At 44.9% G+C, this 22,008-nt stretch overlaps 1 protein-coding gene across 2 annotated transcripts in view; it reads left to right on the top strand.

Annotated features, from left to right (window-relative positions):
• Window positions 1–22,008, top strand: part of LOC121577950 (acid-sensing ion channel 1) — a 355,668-nt gene that overhangs the window by 247,027 nt on the left and 86,633 nt on the right. The window contains exon 1 of one of the 2 annotated variants that reach the window (XM_041891940.2): window positions 13,273–14,560. The exons of the other annotated variant lie outside the window; for it this stretch is intronic. Within the exon in view, the coding sequence (XP_041747874.2) occupies window positions 13,892–14,560 (669 nt within the window). The 5' untranslated portion in view covers window positions 13,273–13,891. Of the gene's footprint in view, window positions 1–13,272; window positions 14,561–22,008 lie in introns of those variants that run through there. 2 annotated transcript variants of the gene reach the window in all.

Genomic DNA, 22,008 nt, shown 5'->3' on the forward strand with positions numbered 1-22,008 from the left:
TGTAAAGTAACGTGTTATGACGGAGGGTGGCAAGTAAAGTGTTACCATAAAAACCTTAATGACTGTAAAGTAACGTGTTATGACAGAGGGTGGCAAGTAATGTGTTACCATAAAAACCTTAATGACTGTAAAGTTATGTGTTATGACGGAGGGTGGCAAGTAATGTGTTACCATAAAAACCTTAATGACTGTAAAGTAATGTGTTATGACGGAGGGTGGCAAGTAATGTGTTACCATAAAAACCTTAATGACTGTAAAGTAACGTGTTATGACAGAGGGTGGCAAGTAATGTGTTACCATAAAAACCTTAATGACTGTAAAGTAACGTGTTATGATGGAGGGTGGCAAGTAATGTGTTACCATAAAAACCTTAATGACTGTAAAGTAACGTGTTATGACGGAGGGTGGCAAGTAATGTGTTACCATAAAAACCTTAATGACTGTAAAGTAACGTGTTATGACGGAGGGTGGCAAGTAATGTGTTACCATAAAAACCTTAATGACTGTAAAGTAACGTGTTATGACGGAGGGTGGCAAGTAAAGTGTTACCATAAAAACCTTAATGACTGTAAAGTAACGTGTTATGACAGAGGGTGGCAAGTAATGTGTTACCATAAAAACCTTAATGACTAAAGTTACGTGTTATGACGGAGGGTGGCAAGTAATGTGTTACCATAAAAACCTTAATGACTGTAAAGTAACGTGTTATGACGGAGGGTGGCAAGTAATGTGTTACCATAAAAACCTTAATGACTGTAAAGTAACGTGTTATGACAGAGGGTGGCAAGTAATGTGTTACCATAAAAACCTTAATGACTGTAAAGTAACGTGTTATGACGGAGGGTGGCAAGTAATGTGTTACCATAAAAACCTTAATGACTGTAAAGTAACGTGTTATGACGGAGGGTGGCAATTAATGTGTTACCATAAAAACCTTAATGACTGTAAAGTAACGTGTTATGACGGAGGGTGGCAAGTAATGTGTTACCATAAAAACCTTAATGACTGTAAAGTAACGTGTTATGACGGAGGGTGGCAAGTAATGTGTTACCATAAAAACCTTAATGACTGTAAAGTAACGTGTTATGACGGAGGGTGGCAAGTAATGTGTTACCATAAAAACCTTAATGACTGTAAAGTAACGTGTTATGACGGAGGGTGGCAAGTAATGTGTTACCATAAAAACCTTAATGACTGTAAAGTAACGTGTTATGACGGAGGGTGGCAAGTAATGTGTTACCATAAATACCTTAATGACTGTAAAGTAACGTGTTATGACGGAGGGTGGCAAGTAATGTGTTACCATAAAAACCTTAATGACTGTAAAGTAGGTGGTTTATCACTTCCTCAATGAGCTATAAGCTTGAAGTAGAAAGTGTGTACAGCACCCTAAATAATCTATAACATAGAATGTATACACCCAGAAAGTGTGTACACAGAGTGATGTAATATCTTACAGTAGAAAGTGTGTACCAACCACACTCTCTATAATCTATCATTTTAAAGTAGAACGTTTCCCCAGAATAATCTATAAATGTAAAGTGTGTATCAATCTATAATCTTAAAGTCTATAGTTTCCTGCTCTGGCTCCTGTGTAACTCTGTAAATGATCCCCTCCTCTGGCTCCTGTGTAACTCTGTAAATGATCCCCTGACAGTCTAATGGTTCCTGATCAGTACTGTTGGATCACTTTCCTGCTGCTTCCTATTCATACTGGAACAAACCACAGAAACCCAGAATATATAATACATTACATGGCCAAAAGTATGTGGACTCCCCTTCAAATTTGTGGATTTGGCTATTTCAGCCACACCCGTTGCTGACAGGTGTATCAAATCGAGCACACAGCCATGCAATCTCCATAGACAAACATTCACAGTAGAATGGCCCGTACTGAAGAGCTCATTGACTTTCAACGTGGCACCGTCATAGGATGCCACCTTTCCAGCATGTCAGTTTGTCAGATTTCTGCTCCGGTCAACTGTAAGTGCTGTTATTGTGACGTGGCACCGTCTAGGAGCAACAACGGCTCAGCCGCGAAGTGTTAGGCCACACAAGCTCACAGAACAGGACCGCCGAGTGCTGAAGCGCGTAGCGCATAAAAATAGACTGTCCTCGGTTAAAACACTCACTACCGACTTTCAAACTGCCTCTGGAAGCAACTTCAGCACAAGAACTGTTCGTCGGGAGCTTCATGAAATGGGTGTCCACATACTTTTTCTGCATACTGCATTCATGGTAAATCAAATCAAATCAAATCAAATTGTATTGGCCACATGCGCCGAATACAACAGGTGCAGACATTACAGTGAAATGCTTACTTACAGCCCTTAACCAACAGTGCATTTATTTTTAACAAAAAAGTAAAAATAAAACAACAACAAAAAAAGTGTTGAGAAAAAAAGAGCAGAAGTAAAATAAAATAACAGTAGGGAGGCTATATATACAGGGGGGTACCGGTGCAGAGTCAATGTGCGGGGGCACCGGCTAGTTGAGGTTGTTGAAGTAATATGTACATGTAGGTAGAGTTAAAGTGACTATGCATAAATAATTAACAGAGTAGCAGCAGCGTAAAAGGATGGGGTGGGGAGCAGTGCAAATAGTCCGGGTAGCCATGATTAGCTGTTCAGGAGTCTTATGGCTTGGGGGTAGAAGCTGTTGAGAAGTCTTTTGGACCTAGACTTGGCACTCCGGTACCGCTTGCCATGCGGTAGCAGAGAGAACAGTCTATGACTAGGGTGGCTGGAGTCTTTGACAATTTTGAGGGCCTTCCTCTGACCGCCTGGTATAGAGGTCCTGGATGGCAGGAAGCTTGGCCCCAGTGATGTACTGGGCCGTACGCACTACCCTCTGTAGTGCCTTGCGGTCGAAGGCCAAGCAGTTGCCATACCAGGCGGTGATGCAACCAGTCAGGATGCTCTCGATGGTGCAGCTGTAGAATTTTTTGAGGATCTGAGGACCCATGCCGAATCTTTTCAGTCTCCTGAGGGGGAATAGGCTTTGTCGTGCCCTCTTCACGACTGTCTTGGTGTGTTTGGACCATGATAGTTCGTTGGTGATGTGGACACCAAGGAACTTGAAGCTCTCAACCTGTTCCACTACAGCCCCGTCGATGAGAAAGGGGGCGTGCTCAGTCCTCTTTTTTTTCCTGTAGTCCACAATCATCTCCTTTGTCTTGGTCACGTTGAGGGAGAGGTTGTTATCCTGGCACCACACGGCCAGGTCTCTGACCTCCTCCCTATAGGCTGTCTCATCGTTGTCGGTGATCAGGCCTACCACTGTTGTGTCGTCTGCAAACTTAATGATGGTGTTGGAGTCGTGCCTGGCCATGCAGTCTTGGGTGAACAGGGAGTACAGGAGGGGACTGAGCACGCACCCCTGAGGGGCCCCCATGTTGAGGATCAGTGTGGCAGATGTGTTGTTACCTACCCTTACCACCTGGGGGCGGCCCGTCAGGAAGTCCAGGATCCAGTTGCAGAGGGAGGTGTTTAGTCCCAGGATCCTTAGCTTAGTGATGAGCTTTGAGGGCACTATGGTGTTGAATGCTGAGCTGTAGTCAATGAATAGCATTCTCACGTAGGTGTTCCTCTTGTCCAGGTGGGAAAGGGCAGTGTGGAGTGCAATAGAGATTGCATCATCTGTGGATCTGTTGGGGCGGTATGCAAATTGGAGTGGGTCTAGGGTTTCTGGGATAATGCTGTTGATATGCGCCATGACCAGCCTTTCAAAGCACTTCATGGCTACAGACGTCAGTGCTACGGGTCGGTAGTCATTTAGGCAGGTTATCTTAGAGTCCTTCGGCACGGGGACTATGGTGGTCTGCTTGAAACATGTTGGTATTACAGATTCAGTCAGGGACATGTTGAAAATGTCAGTGAAGACACTTGCCAGTTGGTCAGCACATGCTCGGAGTACACGTCCTGGTAATCAATCAATCAATCAATTTTATTTTATATAGCCCTTCTTACATCAGCTAATATCTCGAAGTGCTGTACAGAAACCCAGCCTAAAACCCCAAACAGCTAGTAATGCAGGTGTAGAAGCACGGTGGCTAGGAAAAACTCCCTAGAAAGGCAAAACCTAGGAAGAAACCTAGAGAGGAACCAGGCTATGAGGGGTGGCCAGTCCTCTTCTGGCTGTGCCGGGTGGAGATTATAACAGAACCATGCCAAGATGTTCAAAAATGTTCATAAGTGACAAGCATGGTCAAATAATAATCAGGAATAAATCTCAGTTGGCTTTTCATAGCCGATCATTAAGAGTTGAAAACAGCAGGTCTGGGACAGGTAGGGGTTCCATAACCGCAGGCAGAACAGTTGAAACTGGAATAGCAGCAAGGCCAGGCGGACTGGGGACAGCAAGGTGTCATCATGCCCGGTAGTCCTGACGTATGGTCCTAGGGCTCAGGTTCTCAGAGAGAAAGAGAGAACGAGAGAATTAGAGAGAGCATACTTAAATTCACACAGGACACTGGATAAGACAGGAGAAGTACTCCAGGTATAACCAACTAACCCCAGCCCCCCGACACATAAACTACTGCAGCATAAATACTGGAGGCTGAGACAGGAGCGGTCCGGAGACACTGTGGCCCCATCCGAAGAAACCCCCGGACAGGGCCAAACAGGAAGGATATAACCCCACCCACTCCGCCAAAGCACAGCCCCCGCACCACTAGAGGGATATCCCCAACCACCAACTCCGTCTGGCCCTGCGGCCTTGTGAATGTTGACCTGCTTATAAGTCTTACTCACATCGGCTACGGAGAGCGTGATCACATAGTCATCTTCAGTGTTGCTTGCCTCGAAGCGAGCATAGAAGTGGTTTAGCTTGTCTGGAAGTCTTGTGTCACTGGGCAGCTCGCGGCTGTGCTTCCCTTTGTAGTCTGTAATAGTTTTCAAGCCCTGCCACATCCGACGAGCGTCAGAGCCAGTGTAGTACGATTCAATCTTAGTCCTGTATTGACTCTTTGCCTGTTTGATGGTTCGTCGGAGGGCATAGCGGGATTTCTTATAAGCGTCCGGGTTAGAGTCCCGCTCCCTGAAAGCGGCAGCTCTACCCTTTAGCTCAGTGCGGATGTTTCCTGTAATCCATGGCTTCTGGTTGGGGGTATGTACGTACGGTCACTGTGGGGGACGACATCATCGATGCACTTATTGATGAAGCCAGTGACTGATGTGGTGTACTCCTCAATGTTATCTGAAGAATCCCGGAACATGTTCCAGTCTGTGCTAGCAAAACAGTCCTGTAGCTTAGCATCTGCGTCATCTGACCACTTTTTTATTAACCGAGTCACTGGTGCTTCCTGCTTTAGTTTTTGCTTATAAGCAGGAAACAGGAGGATAGAGTTATGGTCAGATTTGCCAAATGGAGGGCGAGGGAGAGCTTTGTATGCGTCTCTGTGTGTGGAGTAAAGGTGGTCTAGAGTTTTTTTTCCTCTGGTTGCACATTTAACATGCTGGTAGAAATTAGGTAGAACGGATTTAAGTTTCCCTGCATTAAAGTCCCCGGCCACTAGGAGCGCTCCATCTGGATGAGCGTTTTCCTGTTGATTTATGGCCTTATACAGCTCATTCAGTGCAATCTTAATGCCAGCATTGGTTTGTGGTGGTAAATAGACAGCTATGAAAAATATACAGTGGGTAAAAAAAGTATTTAGTCAGCCACCAATTGTGCAAGTTCTCCCACTTAAAAAGATGAGAGAGTCCTGTAATTTTCATCATAGGTACACGTCAACTATGACAGACAAAATGAGAAAAAAAAAAATCCAGAAAATCACATTGTAGGATTTTTAATGAATTTATTTGCAAATTATGGTGGAAAATAAGTATTTGGTCAATAAAAAAAATTACTCAATACTTTGTTATATACCCTTTGTTGGCAATGACACAGGTCAAACGTTTTCTGTAAGTCTTCACAAGGTTTTCACACACTGTTGCTGGTATTTTGGCCCATTCCTCCATGCAGATCTCCTCTAGAGCAGTGATGTTTTGGGGCTGTCGCTGGGCAACACGGACTTTCAACTCCCTCCAAAGATTTTCTATGGGGTTGAGATCTGGAGACTGGCTAGGCCACTCCAGGACCTTGAAATGCTTCTTACGAAGCCACTCCTTCGTTGCCCGGGCGGTGTGTTTGGGATCATTGTCATGCTGAAAGACCCAGCCACGTTTCATCTTCAATGCCCTTGCTGATGGAAGGAGGTTTTCACTCAAAATCTTACGATACATGGCCACAATCATTCTTTCCTTTACACAGATCAGTCGTCCTGGTCCCTTTGCAGAAAAACAGCCCCAAAGCATGATGTTTCCACCCCCATGCTTCACAGTAGGTATGGTGTTCTTTGGATGCAACTCAGCATTCTTTGTCCTCCAAACACGACAAGTTGAGTTTTTACCAAAAAGTTATATTTTGGTTTCATCTGACCATATGACATTCTCCCAATCCTCTTCTGGATCATCCAAATGCACTCTAGCAAACTTCAGATGGGCCTGGACATGTACTGGCTTAAGCAGGGGGACACGTCTGGCACTGCAGGATTTGAGTCCCTGGCGGCGTATTGTGTTACTGATGGTAGGCTTTGTTACTTTGGTCCCAGCTCTCTGCAGGTCATTCACTAGGTCCCCCGTGTGGTTCTGGGATTTTTGCTCACCGTTCTTGTGATCATTTTGACCCCACGGGGTGAGATCTTGCGTGGAGCCCCAGATCGAGGGAGATTATCAGTGGTCTTGTATGTCTTCCATTTCATAATAATTGCTCCCACAGTTGATTTCTTCAAACCAAGCTGCTTACCTATTGCAGATTCAGTCTTCCCAGCCTGGTGCAGGTCTACAATTTTGTTTCTGGTTCCTTTGACAGCTCTTTGGTCTTGGCCATAGTGGAGTTTGGAGTGTGACTGTTTGAGGTTGTGGACAGGTGTCTTTTATACTGATAACAAGTTCAAACAGGTGCCATTAATACAGATAACGAGTGGAGGACAGGGGAGCCTCTTAAAGAAGAAGTTACACGTCTGTGAGAGCCAGAAATCTTGCTTGTTTGTAGGTGACCAAATACTTATTTTCCACCATAATTTGCAAATAAATTCATTAAAAATCCTACAATGTGATTTTCTGGAGAAAAAAAATCTCAATTTGTCTGTCATAGTTGACGTGTACCTATGATGAAAATTACAGGCCTCTCTCATCTTTTTAAGTGGGAGAACTTGCACAATTGGTGGCTGACTAAATACTTTTTTTCCCCACTGTAGATGAAAACTCTCTTGGTAAATAGTGTGGTCTACAGCTTATCATAAGATACTCTACCTCAGGCGAGCAAAACCTCGAGACTTCCTTAGTATTTGATTTTGTCCACCAGCTGTTGTTTACAAATATACACAGACCACCACCCCTTGTCTTACCAGAGTCAGCCGTTCAACCCTGCCGATGTAGCGTATAGCCCGCTAGCTGTATGTTATCCATGTCGTCGTTCAGCCATGACTCGGTGAAACATAAGATATTACAGTTTTTAATGTCCCGTTGGTAGGATAACCGTAATCTTAGGTCATCCAATTTGTTCTCCAATGATTGAAGATTGGCTAATAGGATTGATGGGAGCGGCAGTTTACTCGCTCGCCGTCGGATCCTTACAAGGCACCCCGACCTACGTCCACGATATCTCCGTCTCTTCCTCATGCGAATGACGGGGATTTGGGCCTTGTCGGGTGTCTGTAGGATATCCTTTGCGGCCGCCTCGTTGAAGAAAAAATCTTCGTCCAATACGAGGTGAGTAATCGCTGTCCTGATATCCAGAAGCTCTTTTTGGTTATAAGAGACGATGGCAGAAACATTATGTACAAAATAAATTACAAATAACGCGGAAAAACACACATAATAGTACAATTTGTTAGAGGGCTGTAAAACGGCAGCCATCTTCTCTGGCGCCGTTAGTCCAACAACCAAATGCTGCATACAGTATGTTGGTTCAATCGTAAATTACCTTTACATTTCTATTGCGTAATCTGTAACACTTCAGCGATACAGATGGACTAGAACCCTCAATTGTATTTGAGCCCAGGTTTGCCATCTTCATATCCAATGTCTCGAAGTAGCAGAAAGGGTTAAAGTTAAAGCAATCTGACTCATGACAGAAAGGCTCAATTATGTTTGATTTATGTTCATCAGCTTTTCTCCCAGACGGTTTGCAGGCAGCTAGGAGTTATAGCTCAGACACACCTGTAGGATTGTCAAACGTTTGCCTGCCTGCCAACAGTACTTAGCACTTCTGAGCAGTGTCGACAGTCAATCTCTTTTGTGTTCACACAGCAAAGAGCTTGAAGTCGTCAGCCACTCAGCCTTGTTAAAATACTCCAAACCAGAAGGTGGCAGCAGCGTTGTTTGGCAATGCATGTCCATGTGTGTTGCTTTATGGTCTAGTCAGTGTTAGCTACCTAGCTAGCTAGCTGCAGTAATGATGCTATTGTTGTAGAAAGCCCTTGTTGATACTAGCCAGATGGCCACAGCTAAATCACTAGCTAGCCAGATGACAAATTTACAATTTAATTCACTCTCCATAATCACATACATCCTATATATTCATTTTTAGCTAGCTGGCTAACATTAGCTAAATGTTAGCATGCTTTTTTAGCTAGCTACCCATTGTGCTTTCTAGGTAAAGACACTGCATTGACTCTCGGCAGCCAGCTACAGGCATCTGCTTCATGGAAACTAAACCATTGTGATTTAATGATAACGATACTAGCTACAGTGGCCAGATAGCTAGCTTGCTAAAGCATTTAGTGTTGCACTTATTACCACCCTATTCGTTTCATATAAAGTGTGTGACTGCTTGGCTCAGTTAGCAAGCTAACGTTAGCTAGCCAACTAACTAATAAGCTAGTGCACATTACCAAACCTAAACTTCTTCAAGCACAAAACTCCTTAGCTAGACCTAAAAGATGTAAAGACTTGTTCTAGAAGAAAAAATATGGTATTATGCAGCTTGATTGTTTTAGTTACAGCAATTCTGATGAAAAGGATTAGACTTGAAAAAGAGCCTTATTTTCTTTTTTATTCTTCTTGTCAATCCTGTCGGCTCTCTCTCTCTCTCTCTCTCTCTCTCTCTCTCTCTCTCTCTCTCTCTCTCTCTCTCTCTCTCTCTCTCTCTCTCTCTCTCTCTCTCTGTCTCCCTCTATCTGTCTGTCTGTCTCTCTCTCTCTCTCTCTCTCTCTCTCTCTCTCTCTCTCTCTCTCTCTCTCTCTCTCTCTCTCTCTCTCTCTCTCTCTCTCTGTCTCTCTCTTCAATAGACTTTATTGACATGGCAAGTAAAATTACTTACATTGTCAAAGTATAGATATAACAAAAATGGTGGGACCAACAATACATTAAAGCAATAGTAGTCGACCAATCTCAACGTGACTGAGAAGACACATTACATGCTATGAAAGCCAAAACAAAACAGGAAATATTATTGACATTACATTACACTTTTCACTGGCTGTCCCTCAGGTTGTGGCAGGAGGACACATATTTGGCTGCCAAAATTGCACATTTTGGCTTTTCACCCAATAAATATTGGATTTTTTCTTCATCTTTTATAGTTTCAAATTCTGGGAAAGAAAGATTCTCTTAGGTCTGAGTATTTTTCACAATGTAGTAGGAAATGCAGCTCTGTCTCTACCTCTCCCCGGAGGCAGAGTGAGCACAGCCTGTCCTCTCTGGTTGGTTTTGGTTAGTGAACTGAGCCTCAGAACCAGCTGGCTGAGGGGACTCTTCTCTTGTTTCATCTCTTGACATAGTAGAGCTGTGTGATGGAATGTTTTGGGGTCACTTGTTTTTAGATGGTTGTAAAATTTGATGGCTCTTTTTTCTATTTGAATAAGGAGGGGGTATTGGCCCAATTCTGCTCTACATGCGTTATTTTGAGTTTTTCTTTGCACTTGCAATACAGTCTTGCAAAACTCTGCATGCAGTATTTCGATTGGATGTTTGTCCCATTTTAGATTAACGGTCAGGGCCCAGGTCTGACAGAATCTGTGCAGATGATCTAGATGCTGCTGTAACCCCTCCTTAGTGGGAGACAGTAGCACCAGGTCATCTGCGTACAGCAGACACTTGATTTCAGTGTTGTGTAGGGTGAAACCAGGTGCTGCCGGTTCTTCAAATGTTTTTGCCAATTCATTAATGTAGATGTTAAATAGTGTTGGACTTATTGGGCAGCCCAATAAGTCCTGTTTGCTTGTTGCCGATTTTAATCGCTCATATGTTTTCCCTCCAATACCACTTTCTATTAGTTTGTAAAAAAGACCTTCATGCCAAATTGAATCAAATGCTTTCTTGAAGTCTACAAAACACGAGTAGATTTTGCCTTTGTTTTGATTTACTTGTTTGTCAATTAGAGTCTGGAGGGTGTAAATGTGGTCTGTTGTACGATAATTTTTTACAAATCCAATCTGGTTTCTGCTTAGGACGTTGTGTTCATCAAGGAAATGATGTAGTCTGCTGTTTATGATACTGCAGAGAATTTTCCCCAAGTTGCTGTCAACGCAAATTCCTCTATAATTATTTGGGTCAAATTTGTCTCCATTTTTATAAATTTGTGTGATCAATCCTTGGTTCCAAATATCGGGGAAAATACCTGCAGTTAGGATAATGTTGAAGAGTTTGAGTATAGCCAATTTTAATTTGTGGTCTGTATATTTGATCATTTCATTTAAAATACCATCAGCACCACAGGCTTTTTTGGGTTGGAGAGTGCAAAGTTTTTCCAATAATTCTTGTTCTGTAATTGGGGTATCCACAGGATTCTGATAGTCTTTGACTGCTGATTCAAGGATTTGTAATTTTTCTTGTATATCTTGTTGTTCTGGGCTCTTTGTTATATTGCTGTAGAGGTTTGCAAAGTGATTTCTCCACATATCCACATTTTGGATAGCCAATTCCTCATTATGAGGTTTGTTTAATTTATTCAAATTCTCCCAGAAGTGGTTTGATTCTATGGATTCCTCAATCACATCCAGCTGATTTCTAATGTGCTGTTCTTTTTTTGTTCTTAGCGTGTGTTTGTATTGCTTCAGTGTTTCCCCATATTGAAGACACAGTGGTTGGAACCAAAAATCATCCAGCCAACTTGACGCACAACTGTGTGAAGCATTGGAGTCAACATGGGCCAGCATCCCTGTAGAATGCTTTCGACACCTTGTAGAGTCCTTTCCCCGACAAATTGAGGCTGTTCTGGGGGCAAAAGATGGGGGTGTGCAACTCAGTATTAAGAATGTGTCCCTAATGTTTGGTATACTGGTGTACATTTTTAAACCGCACTATGAATTTTAACCCAATAGCCAGAAGGGTGTGCCATGGGAGGCATTGAACTACAGAAATTCAGCCGTGGCAATATATTCATTTTGACAATAGATATTCTGACGGTTAAAGCATTATTCAATTTACTGAAGGTTGGATTGAATTGATTTGAGTTGAATTTCAGCCCTTAATGGACTTACATGATTGCTGCTTATCTGAAATCTGACAATATGACTGCAGAGTACATACACTACATTACCAAAAGTATGTGGACAACTGCTCATTGAACATCTCATTCCAAAATCATTGGCATTAATATGGAGTTGGTCCCCCCTTTGCTGCTATAACAGCCTCCACTCTTCTGGGAAGGCTTTCCACTAGATGTTGTGGCTTTCCACTGTGTGGATTTGCTTCCATTCAGCCACAAGAGCATTAGTGAGGTCGGGCACTGATGTTGGGCGATTAGGCCTGGCTTGCAGTCGGTGTTCCAATTCATTCCAAAGGTGTTCGATGGGGTAGAGGTCAGGGCTCTGTGCAAGCCAGTCAAGTTCTTCCACACGATCTCGACAAACCATTTCTGTATGGACCTCGCTTTGTGCGTGGGGGCATTTTCATGCTGAAACAGGAAAGGGCTTTCCCCAAACTGTTGCCACAAAGTTGGAAGCACAGAATCGTCTAGAATATAATTGTATGCTGTAGCGTTAAGATTTCCCTTCACTGGAACTAAGGGGCCTAGCCCGAACCATGAAAAACAGCCCCAGACCATTATTCCTCCTCCACCACCAAACTTTACAGTTGGCACTGTAATGGCATTGGGGCATGTAGCGTTCTCCTGGCATCCGCCAAACCCAGATTAGTCCGTTGGACTGCCCGATGGTGAAGGGTGATTCATCACTCCAGAGAACAAGTTTCCATTGCTCCAGAGTCCAATGGCAGCGAGCTTTACACCACTCCAGCCGATGCTTGGCATTGCGCATGGTGATCTTAGGCTTGTGTGCGGCTGCTAGGCCATGGAAACCCATTTCATGAAGCTCCTGACGAACAGTTATTGTGCTGACATTGCTTCTAGAGGCAGTTTGGAACTCTGTAGTGAGTGTTGCAACCGAGGATAGACCATTTTTACACGCTACGCGTTTCAGCACTCGCCGGTCCTGTTCTGTGAGCTTGTGTGGCCTACCACTTCGTGGCTGAGCCGTTGTTGCTCATAGACATTTCCACTTCACAATAACAGCACTTACAGTTGACCGGGGCAGCTCTAGCAGGGCAGAAATTTGACAAACTGACTTGTTGGAAAGGTGATAGGGTGCCACGTTGAAAGTCACTGAGCTCTTCAGTAAGGCCATTCTACTGCCAATGTTTGTCTATGGAGATTGCATGGCTGTGTGCTCGATGTTATACACCCGTCAGCAATGGGTGTGGCTGAAATCGCTGAATCCACTAGTTTGAAGGGTGTCCACATACTTTTGTATATATTGTAACTTGAACATTTTGGCTCGCGTAGAATGTTCTGAAAGCATAATCCAGTCAAATGCCACAATTTCTACAATTGTCAATCAATACAGGTTTACTGCAAACACCTCTGTTAACTGTGTTTGATCAGCTGGGTAGTATAGAAAATACCAGGCAGGGTTTTGAGAGACAGCAACAAAAAAGAATGAAAAGTCATTTAGCAACATTTCTTTTGGAGTTCTTGTTGGAATTATTTTGGAATTGTTGGAACTTTATTGGGAATTCTATTCCAATCCAATAGTACTAGGATTCTGATCCCTCTCTCTCTCTCTCTCTCTCTCTGTCTCTCTCTCTCTGTTATGCGTCAAGCAGCAGTGCTTCCTGTAAGTGCATGGTGTAACTCTGCCTTGACACAGTGACCTGTGGCTGGGCTCCCAGGGAGTATTCTGTGTCGTTCCCCTCATAGAACCATCACTGATCTCCTCCTCTCTGAACTTCCTCTGTATGGGCTAACTGATATCCTGCCTCACTTCCTCTCTGCACCATAAAGGGAAGGACTAACCCTGGGCAGGGCATCTCAACATCCCTGACACTCCTTGATCACTGACCACAGATGTGGGATGAAATGATGAGAGAGAATGAGAGAAGAGAAGACCTCAGTAGTTCTGCCTCCAGTTGATCTGATCGTTACCCATCGTTGTCTTCTTTCCTTCAAGAAAACAAACTGAATCTTGTTTGGGGACAGCGAGTTCATTGAGTTGTTGATTGAGCCTGTCGTGATTCAGTGTTCCTGTCTTTTTCTGACTATGCGTCATCATCAGTCAGACCCATCACGGTGCCAGTTTACCTGATTCAGTTGGACATGACTTTGGGATCTTGTTTGGACTTCCAGTACGGCTCAGCACTCTTCTGATGAAATTTTCCCGACATTTTGAATCATCACACTTGGTCTGCTTCTATTTGTCTATGCCTGTTAGGTTTTGAGCAACCAAACTTTTGATTACAGACCAGTTTCTTCCAGATCCACCCAGCCAAGCTTTTGATTACAGACCAGTTTCTTCCAGATCCACCCAGCCAAGCCTTTTGATTACAGACCAGTTTCTTCCAGATCCACCCAGCCAAGCCTTTTGATTACAGACCAGTTTCTTCCAGACCCACCCAGCCAAGCCTCCAACATGCCCGTCCGCATCATGTGCAGCATCTCCTTCTCGGCCGACGACGAGCCCAGAGGACCGGGAAATGACTTATTCGACGACCGCTACCGCAAGGGGATCAAATCCAGTGATGGCGACGGTCATGGGGAGTACCGGGAGGACGGGTGTGAAGAACTGGACGTGTACAACGAAGATCAAGACGACGCCAGCAAGTTGGACAGCCTAGCCGCGTTCTTCGATGGCTGCTCGCTCCACGGCGCCAACCACATCTTCGCGGAAGACAAGAAGTTCAGTGTGCGTCAGGGCCTCTGGGCCATCGTCTTCCTGCTAGCGCTCTCCGCGTTCCTCCTTCAGGTGTTCGACCGTGTCGTCTACTACCTGTCCTACGATCACGTCACAATGCTGGACGAGAGAAATGCCCCCAACTTGACCTTCCCGGCCGTCACCTTCTGTAACTACAACTACTTCCGCCGCTCCCAGATCAGTTATAGTGACCTGCTGTTCATGGGCCAGCTGCTGGGGTATGAAGACAACATGGCCCCTGGGATCCCCCTGGCCCCCGAGCCTGACCGCCAAGGATCCCGGTTCAGCCTCGATGAGTTCCATAACCGCACCAGACACCGTATAGAAGATATGCTGCTGGAGTGCAACTACAGAGGGAAAGAGTGTGGCCCGGAGGCCTTCAGAGAGGTACAGTAGCCAGTTAGTTATTAGTGATTATTAGTATTGCCGCTGGTGATAATAGAGTAACTTCAGAGGGATCAAGTCCCGAAGGTAGGGGCTTACATAGGGTGCCATTACAGACACATCCATCGAGTGTGGTCCCGAAGCCTTCCAGAGGCTGGTCCCGAAGGTAGGGGCTTACTTAACAGTGATTATAAGTAAGTTAAGATATAGGCTCTGTGTGAATAGGGTGCTGGCTATAAGTAGTACACTATAGGGTATAGGGTGCAATTACAGACACATCCATTGAGTGTGGTCCGGAAGTATTTCGGGCGGCGGCGGGTGGCTTCCGGGCGGCGGTTGGCTTAGTGGTTAAGAGCGTTGTGCCAGTTACCGAAAGGTCACTGGTTCTAATCCCCGAGCCGACTAGGTTAAAAAATCTGTCGATGTGCCCTTGAGCAAGGCACTTAACCCTAATTGCTCCTGTAAGTCGCTCTGGATAAGAGCGTCTGCTAAATGACTAAAATGTAAATGTAAATGTAAGTAGGTACTGAGGTAATTTAGCTTTCTTAGAGCATTTCTTACACAGTTCATGGGGTTAACAGTGCTTCCACTTTTCCTTTATTATTCTAACACTGGGAAATGAATTGCATTTGAAAGGAATTGTAGTGTAGCATAGTCAGAGTGACAGTAAATAGCTAGACATTTATTGATATTTGGGCTTTTGCCATTGCACTTTGCCATTGTCCCCTTGACTGTTACCTCTAGATAAAGCATGGTTTGCATGCTGAATGGCAGGCTGTTATTTGTGGACAATGCTCTGCCGTCAGCATATTGATTTCACAATAACCTTTGCACAATATTCAAGATATCGCCCTCTGACTACGAATGACTGAATTTGATCAGTATCATGTTTATGCAGCAGGCAATAATGACAGTGTTCTGTTCTAACCCGGGCCTGACAAGAAAGGAATATGAGACCTTCATTTCAAATCTCTCGATATTACCTGTTGGCAGTTTGACAGCATTTCTTGGAGTCGCTTTCAAGATACCCTAAACTCACATCTGCAGCACATCTCAATCCCTGACCAGTCTCCTCCTTCCTAAAACACTTCCATCCACCTCCTAGAGGCATAGATAATAGGGATATGTTTATAATATTGTCTATGTGATATAGAATGTAGACACATAGATGATTAGACTTGACTGGGTCCTGAATTCCTGGAAAAAAATACAAATAAGTATAATCATCTGTACTTTCATACCACCGACCTCAATCCTTATCACAGACATTAGAGGAAAAAACAGAAGGTCATGCACCTCCACTAGCACAGCCTCATTTTAATTGGAAAACTCATTATAATGGGCATTTTTTGTAGAATATCGGCAGCTGTTTTCTGAGATCCAAAGATACGCTGATAACTGCTTGGCTAAGAAATAAGTATCAATTTCTGCTGAAGGAGAACAGGGAGAATCATATTCACATTAAAAATGGTATGTGTGAAATGGTAGAAAAGTCCAGGGCCAAGCACTCAAGTGGGTGGCTTGAACTTTCATTACGGTATCCATGGTGACCTATTTTTCCTCTCATAGATACAAGTTAAAATTGAATCAATTCCCTATTTTCATGCTGTGTTATATAGGACTCTATTTTAACAAACCTAACGCAATGGTAAATCTAAGCGCCATAGCTTCAGGGGTTGTGTCAGAAATATTTGTGCTATTTTCATAACCATAATTGTGGGAGCAGTAGCTGGCGGTGGGGCGAAAGGTCTGGGTTTAGATGAACAAAGAAGTTGAAGGTGTGTCGAGGCTTGACCCCTCACTGGCCTATCAGAAAGTGCTCCATGGCTAAATATGTGGTTTCTTCAAGTTGTGTATTTACTGTCTTTTATCTATTGCATTGTCATCAACTCTAATTTGAATGTTAGTCCGTTATAGCCTGGTTTGATAAATAGTCGACAGAAACAAAATAACAAAGTGTAGGCCTATCCCATATTTGCTAAATGTGTTGAATTTAATTGCATTGCTTCAATATGGAAATACCCTGAGTGTACAAAACATTAGGAACACCTGCTCTTTCTGTTACATAGACTGACCTATGATCCATTATTGATGTCACATGTTAAATCCACTTCAATCAGTGTAGATGAAGGGGAGGAGACCGGTTAAAGAAGGATTTGTAAGCCTTTCGACAATTGAGACATGGATCGTGTATGTGTGCCATTCAGAGGGTGAATGGGCAAGACAAAATATTTAAGTGCCTTTGAACGGGGTATGGTTCCAGGCGCACCAGTTTGAGTGTGTCAAGAACTGCAACGCTGCTGGGTTTTTCACACTCTACAGTTTCCCCGTAGTGTATCAAGAATGGTCCACCACCCAAATGACATCCAGCCAACTTGACACAATTGCAGGAAGCATTGGAGCCAACATGGGTCAGCATCCCTGTGGAACGCTTTCGACACCTTGTAGAGTCAATGCCCCAACGAATTGAGGCTGTTCTGAGGGCAAAAGATGGGGGTGTGCAACTCAGTATTAAGAAGGTGTTCCTAATGTTTGGTATACTGGTGTACATTTTTAAACCGCACTATGAATGTTATCCCAATAGCCAGAAGGGTGTGCCATGGGAGGCATTGAACTACAGAAATTCAGCCGTGGCAATATATTCATTTTGACAATAGATATTCTGACGGTTAAAGCAACTCAATGTTAGGAAGGTGTTCCTAATGTTTTGTACACTCAGTGTATATTGTTAACATACCATTCGCACTGATATAGGCCTGGGCCTTCTGTAAAATATATTATGTCTGAGTCCTGGACATGCCAAACGTCGATAAATTAAATTCACTATTGATAAGAGACCTAAAAAGACAGTCATTCTAATCAAATTTTAATAAAACGAAACAACAACTTGTTTTAAAGAGGCAATGTTAGAATATACCATAATTGGGCATACAATATTAGGCCTAAGACAACGAGTACTATGGAGGGTTTTACGCAAACTTTTCACATGAGCTGTAAAAAGATCCAAGACAAAGAGAAAGGGGGAATGTCCACTCACGGTTACTGCTCCCAAATATACTGTATATAGCTATAGCCTACCATTGCCGTTGATATGGCCAGTAGTGACTGTTACGGAGTCTAGTTGATAGGTAATCGACTAGTTGGACGGTTCCCCAGACTCCACGCGTAGGGATTTGTACAAGGCTTAACAAGGCTATTGAACTGAACATTGGTGTCTGTCTTTATTCCTTAATCCAACTTATCATACAGAAACATGGTATCAGAAGTGGCTCGGAAAACACACGTTTGTTATTTTTGTAGCTAAGTACAGTATAGGCGCAGTTACGTTCCATATGCGAACACAAGCCGTTTCCTACTCACAACACTGATCAACTCGTGTTAGCTGGCTAGCTAGCATCACTACCTACCTCCATGACTGAAGACAAAGAAATCTCCTATTCCATTGCTATGGCAGCGAACATTCCGCCACCAAATCACATGGTTCTCACAGGGGACTGGAATACTAATTGGGACAACTTCAGGGATGAATTCGAGGACTATGCGCTGGCGACCGGTCTACATGAGAAACCCAACGAGGTACAAGCGGCAACTCTGAGGAGTTTAATGGGCAGCGAATGCAGGCATATCTACCGGCACAATCTCACCCTCACGGCACGACAACAGTGTGATGCAAAGGCTATATTGGATGCATTGGGGAATTACTTCAAACCCGCCAGAAACGTAATTTACGAGCGGTTCGTTTTCGGAAGCTGCAAACAGGAAGAGGGTGAGTCAGTACACAACTTTGTAACCCGTTTGAGAGAGAAATCCGCCACTTGTGAATACGGGGGATTGAAAGATGAACTGATTCGTGACAAAATAGTACTGGGAATTGCAAATGAGAATACGCGCCGGCGTCTACTGAGAGAGAGAGGCTTAACATTAGTAACTGCCATCGAAATGTGCCGCACTGCTGAAGTCACTGACATGAGAATGAGAGCAATGGAAACGGAAACCCCACGCTCCGACGTTGATACTGTTCACGCTGTTGCTAGGCAGACATTCAGACAAAACCAATCGAGGCAGAGTAATTCACCACGAACGGTGAACACAGAGAGCCCCGTAGCATGTAAATACTGTGGGAATACACACACACGTGGCAAAGAGCACTGCCCGGCCTATGGAAAACCATGCAGAGCTTGTGGAACTAATAATCACTTTGCAAAAGTGTGTCTCAAAAGCAAAAGAAGGGTGAGTGAGGGCAAGATTCACTGTGTTGATGATGTTACTCAATGTTCAGAGCTGAACAGTGAAAGTGACATTTACATGCATGAATCCATTGGGGCTGTACACTCAAGAGGGAAGAAATGGTTTGTGACACTACGATTACACAACAAGCAACAACAATGTCAACTGGATTCGGGTGCTACATGCAACGTAATGAGCTACAAAGACAAAATCAATCTGGCACCTGACACACATCTATTTCCCAGCGATACTAGACTAAAGCTGTACTCAGGAGAACTAATGAGCTCTATGGGCACCTTTGAGACCGAATGTGTTATTCGGGGACGCAAACACAAGCTGGAGTTCGAGATTGTGAAAACCAGTCAAAATCCTCTCCTCTCAGGCTCTACATGCGAACGCCTGGGACTGATGCAGTTCACTGTACCAAATGACCTGCACATTGTGGATCATGTCCAGCATGGACCCCTGTCCAAAGAACAACTACTCAGCAGATATGACGATGTATTCAACATGCCCGTTGAATCAGTGCCTGGGGAGGTACACTTTGAAGTGGATGAGAGCATTACTCCAGTCCAGTGTGCTCCTCGCAATGTGCCCATTGCAATGAAAGTGGCTGTGAAGGCCCAGCTGGACAAGTACGAGGCCGATGGCCACATGACATCTGTGACTGAACCAACTGACTGGATCAGCAATATGGTCATAGTGAAAAAACCAGAGAAGCTGAGGGTCTGCATCGACCCAAAGCATCTGAACCAAGCACTGAAACGATCCCACTACATCATGCCGACACTAGAGGATGTCCTCTATAAGCTTCCCAAGGCCAGGATTTTCACCTTGGTGGATGCCCGAGATGCATTCCTTCAATGCAAGCTGGACGAAGAAAGCAGCTTCATGACTACCTTCTGGACCCCCTGGGGTCGGAAACGCTGGCTCAAGCTCCCGTTTGGTGTCTCAGTGGCGCCTGAGGTATACCAACGCAAGCAGCGCGAGTTACTGGCTGGGCTCAAGGGCATTGAACCCATCGCCGATGATATCCTGATCGTAGGCTGTGGTGAAACAGACGAAGAAGCAGAACGCGACCACGATGTGAAGCTCCTGGCACTGATGGAGCGCTGCCGATCAGTTAAGCTTCGTCTTGGCCTGAAGAAGCTGCAGTTCAAGGTGAAAGACGTCCACTTCCATGGCCACATTCTCTCGGCAAAAGGCCTGAAGCCGGACCCAGACAAGGTCCAAGCGATCCTCGACATGCCAAACCCGTCTGATCCAAAAGGAGTACAGCGTCTCATCGGCTTTGCAAACTATCTTGCAAAGTTCATGCCACACCTATCAGCAGTCTGTGAGCCTCTGCGCCGGTTGCTGGACAAAGACACACCATGGCACTGGCTACCCAAGCACGAGGCCGCAGTGCAGGAGATGAAATCTCTGGCTTCATCCATGCCAGTGTTGCGCTACTACGACGTCACGAAGCCTGTCACAATCCAGAGCGACTCTAGCCAAAGGGGACTTGGATGCTGCCTTATGCAGGAAGGCCAGCCCGTTGCGTTTGCCTCGAGAGCGCTCACCCCCACCGAACAAAACTATGCACAAATTGAGAAAGAGTGCCTCAGCATCGTCTTCTCCTGCCAGCGATTCCATCACTACTTATATGGTCGAGAGCTGGTCACCGCTGAAACTGACCACAAACCACTCATTGCCATATTCAGTAAACCTCTCCTCAACGCGCCCAAGAGGCTTCAAAGTATGCTCCTGACTCTGCAAAACTACAGCCTGAAGGTCATTTACAAGCCAGGACCTGAGATGTACATCAGCGACACACTGAGCAGGGCAACAGCACAATGTACAGGTAGAGGCACTGCCTATCAGCGGCAGGCCATCTGCTCGCTACAGCAGGAACAACAAGATGTTCAACAGATCAATCAGGCAGACTACTTAAACGTGACAGATCACCGCCTAGCCCAGATCAGGCAACATACTGACAAGGGACGAACACCTACAGTCACTGAAGTCCATGGCTCTAGCAGGTTGGCCATATCTGAAAGAGGAGACACCTTTCACAGTGAGAGAATACTGGACCTTTCGAGATGAGATCAGTGTGCAAAATGGCGTCTTGTTCAGAGGTCAGAAGGTCATTATTCCCAAATCACTACGTCCAGAGATGCTTACCCGCATACACTCCAGTCACGTCGGAGGTGACGCATGCTACCGTCAGGCTCGTGAAACATTATACTGGCCAAACATGCAAGCAGAAATTAAAGACTTTGTCAGCAACTGTACCACATGCAACGAGTACGCTCATGAACAGCAAAAGGAAACCATGATGTCACACGAACTGCCCACAAGGGCCTGGCAAATCATCAGCATGGACTTATTCAGCCACAGACAAAAGGACTATCTTCTCCTCGTTGATCATTACTCTGACTTTTGGGAAATTGAACTGCTCCCTGACTTGTCCGCAGAGACGGTCATAAAGCGCTGCAAGGCGCAGTTTGCAAGGCAAGGTCAGCCTGACAAGGTAATCACGGACAATGGCCCACAATTCACTGCACAGTTCAAGCGTTTCGCCTCAGAATGGGAGTTTGACCACGTGACCTCCTCTCCAAGACACCCAAAAGCAAATGGCAAGGCAGAATCAGCTGTCAAGATTGCAAAAAACCTGTTAAGCAGGGCCTTGCGCGACAGCAACGACCCATGGAAAGCGATCTTACAGTGGAGGAACACACCCACCGAAAACATGGACAGCAGCCCAGCACAACGCCTTCTGTCCAGACGTCTGAAGACTACTATCCCCGTAGCTAACAAGCTACTTGAGCCCTGCGTCATGGTTGGCGTCACGGACAAACTGCGTCACAGAAAGCAGCTCGCTAAGTGCTTCTACGACCGGACTGCTCGAGACCTACCAGAGCTGGAGGTGGGTGAAACTATAAGGATGAAACCGCTGCCGGGAGACCACACAGGACTTTGGAGGCTGGGCACATGCCTACAGAGAGTTGCACCACGTTCTTACCTGGTGGATGTTGGTGGCTCCCTCTATCGTCGCAATCGGGTGGATCTGCGCGTAGCAGAGCAGACAAACCAGAACATGCCATACACTCACTTAGATGAGCTGGATCACAGTCCAGGCCTAAGGGTAAGGGGGTGCAGAATTGAGACATGAGCCAACTGAAGGTGAAGCTTCTACCCCACCAAACTCTCCAGCTCGTGGCCCTAATCCTACCCCTGTCAGA

This window comes from Coregonus clupeaformis, chromosome 12 (assembly GCF_020615455.1).
Source record: "Coregonus clupeaformis isolate EN_2021a chromosome 12, ASM2061545v1, whole genome shotgun sequence".
Classification (NCBI taxonomy): Eukaryota; Metazoa; Chordata; class Actinopteri; order Salmoniformes; family Salmonidae; genus Coregonus; species Coregonus clupeaformis.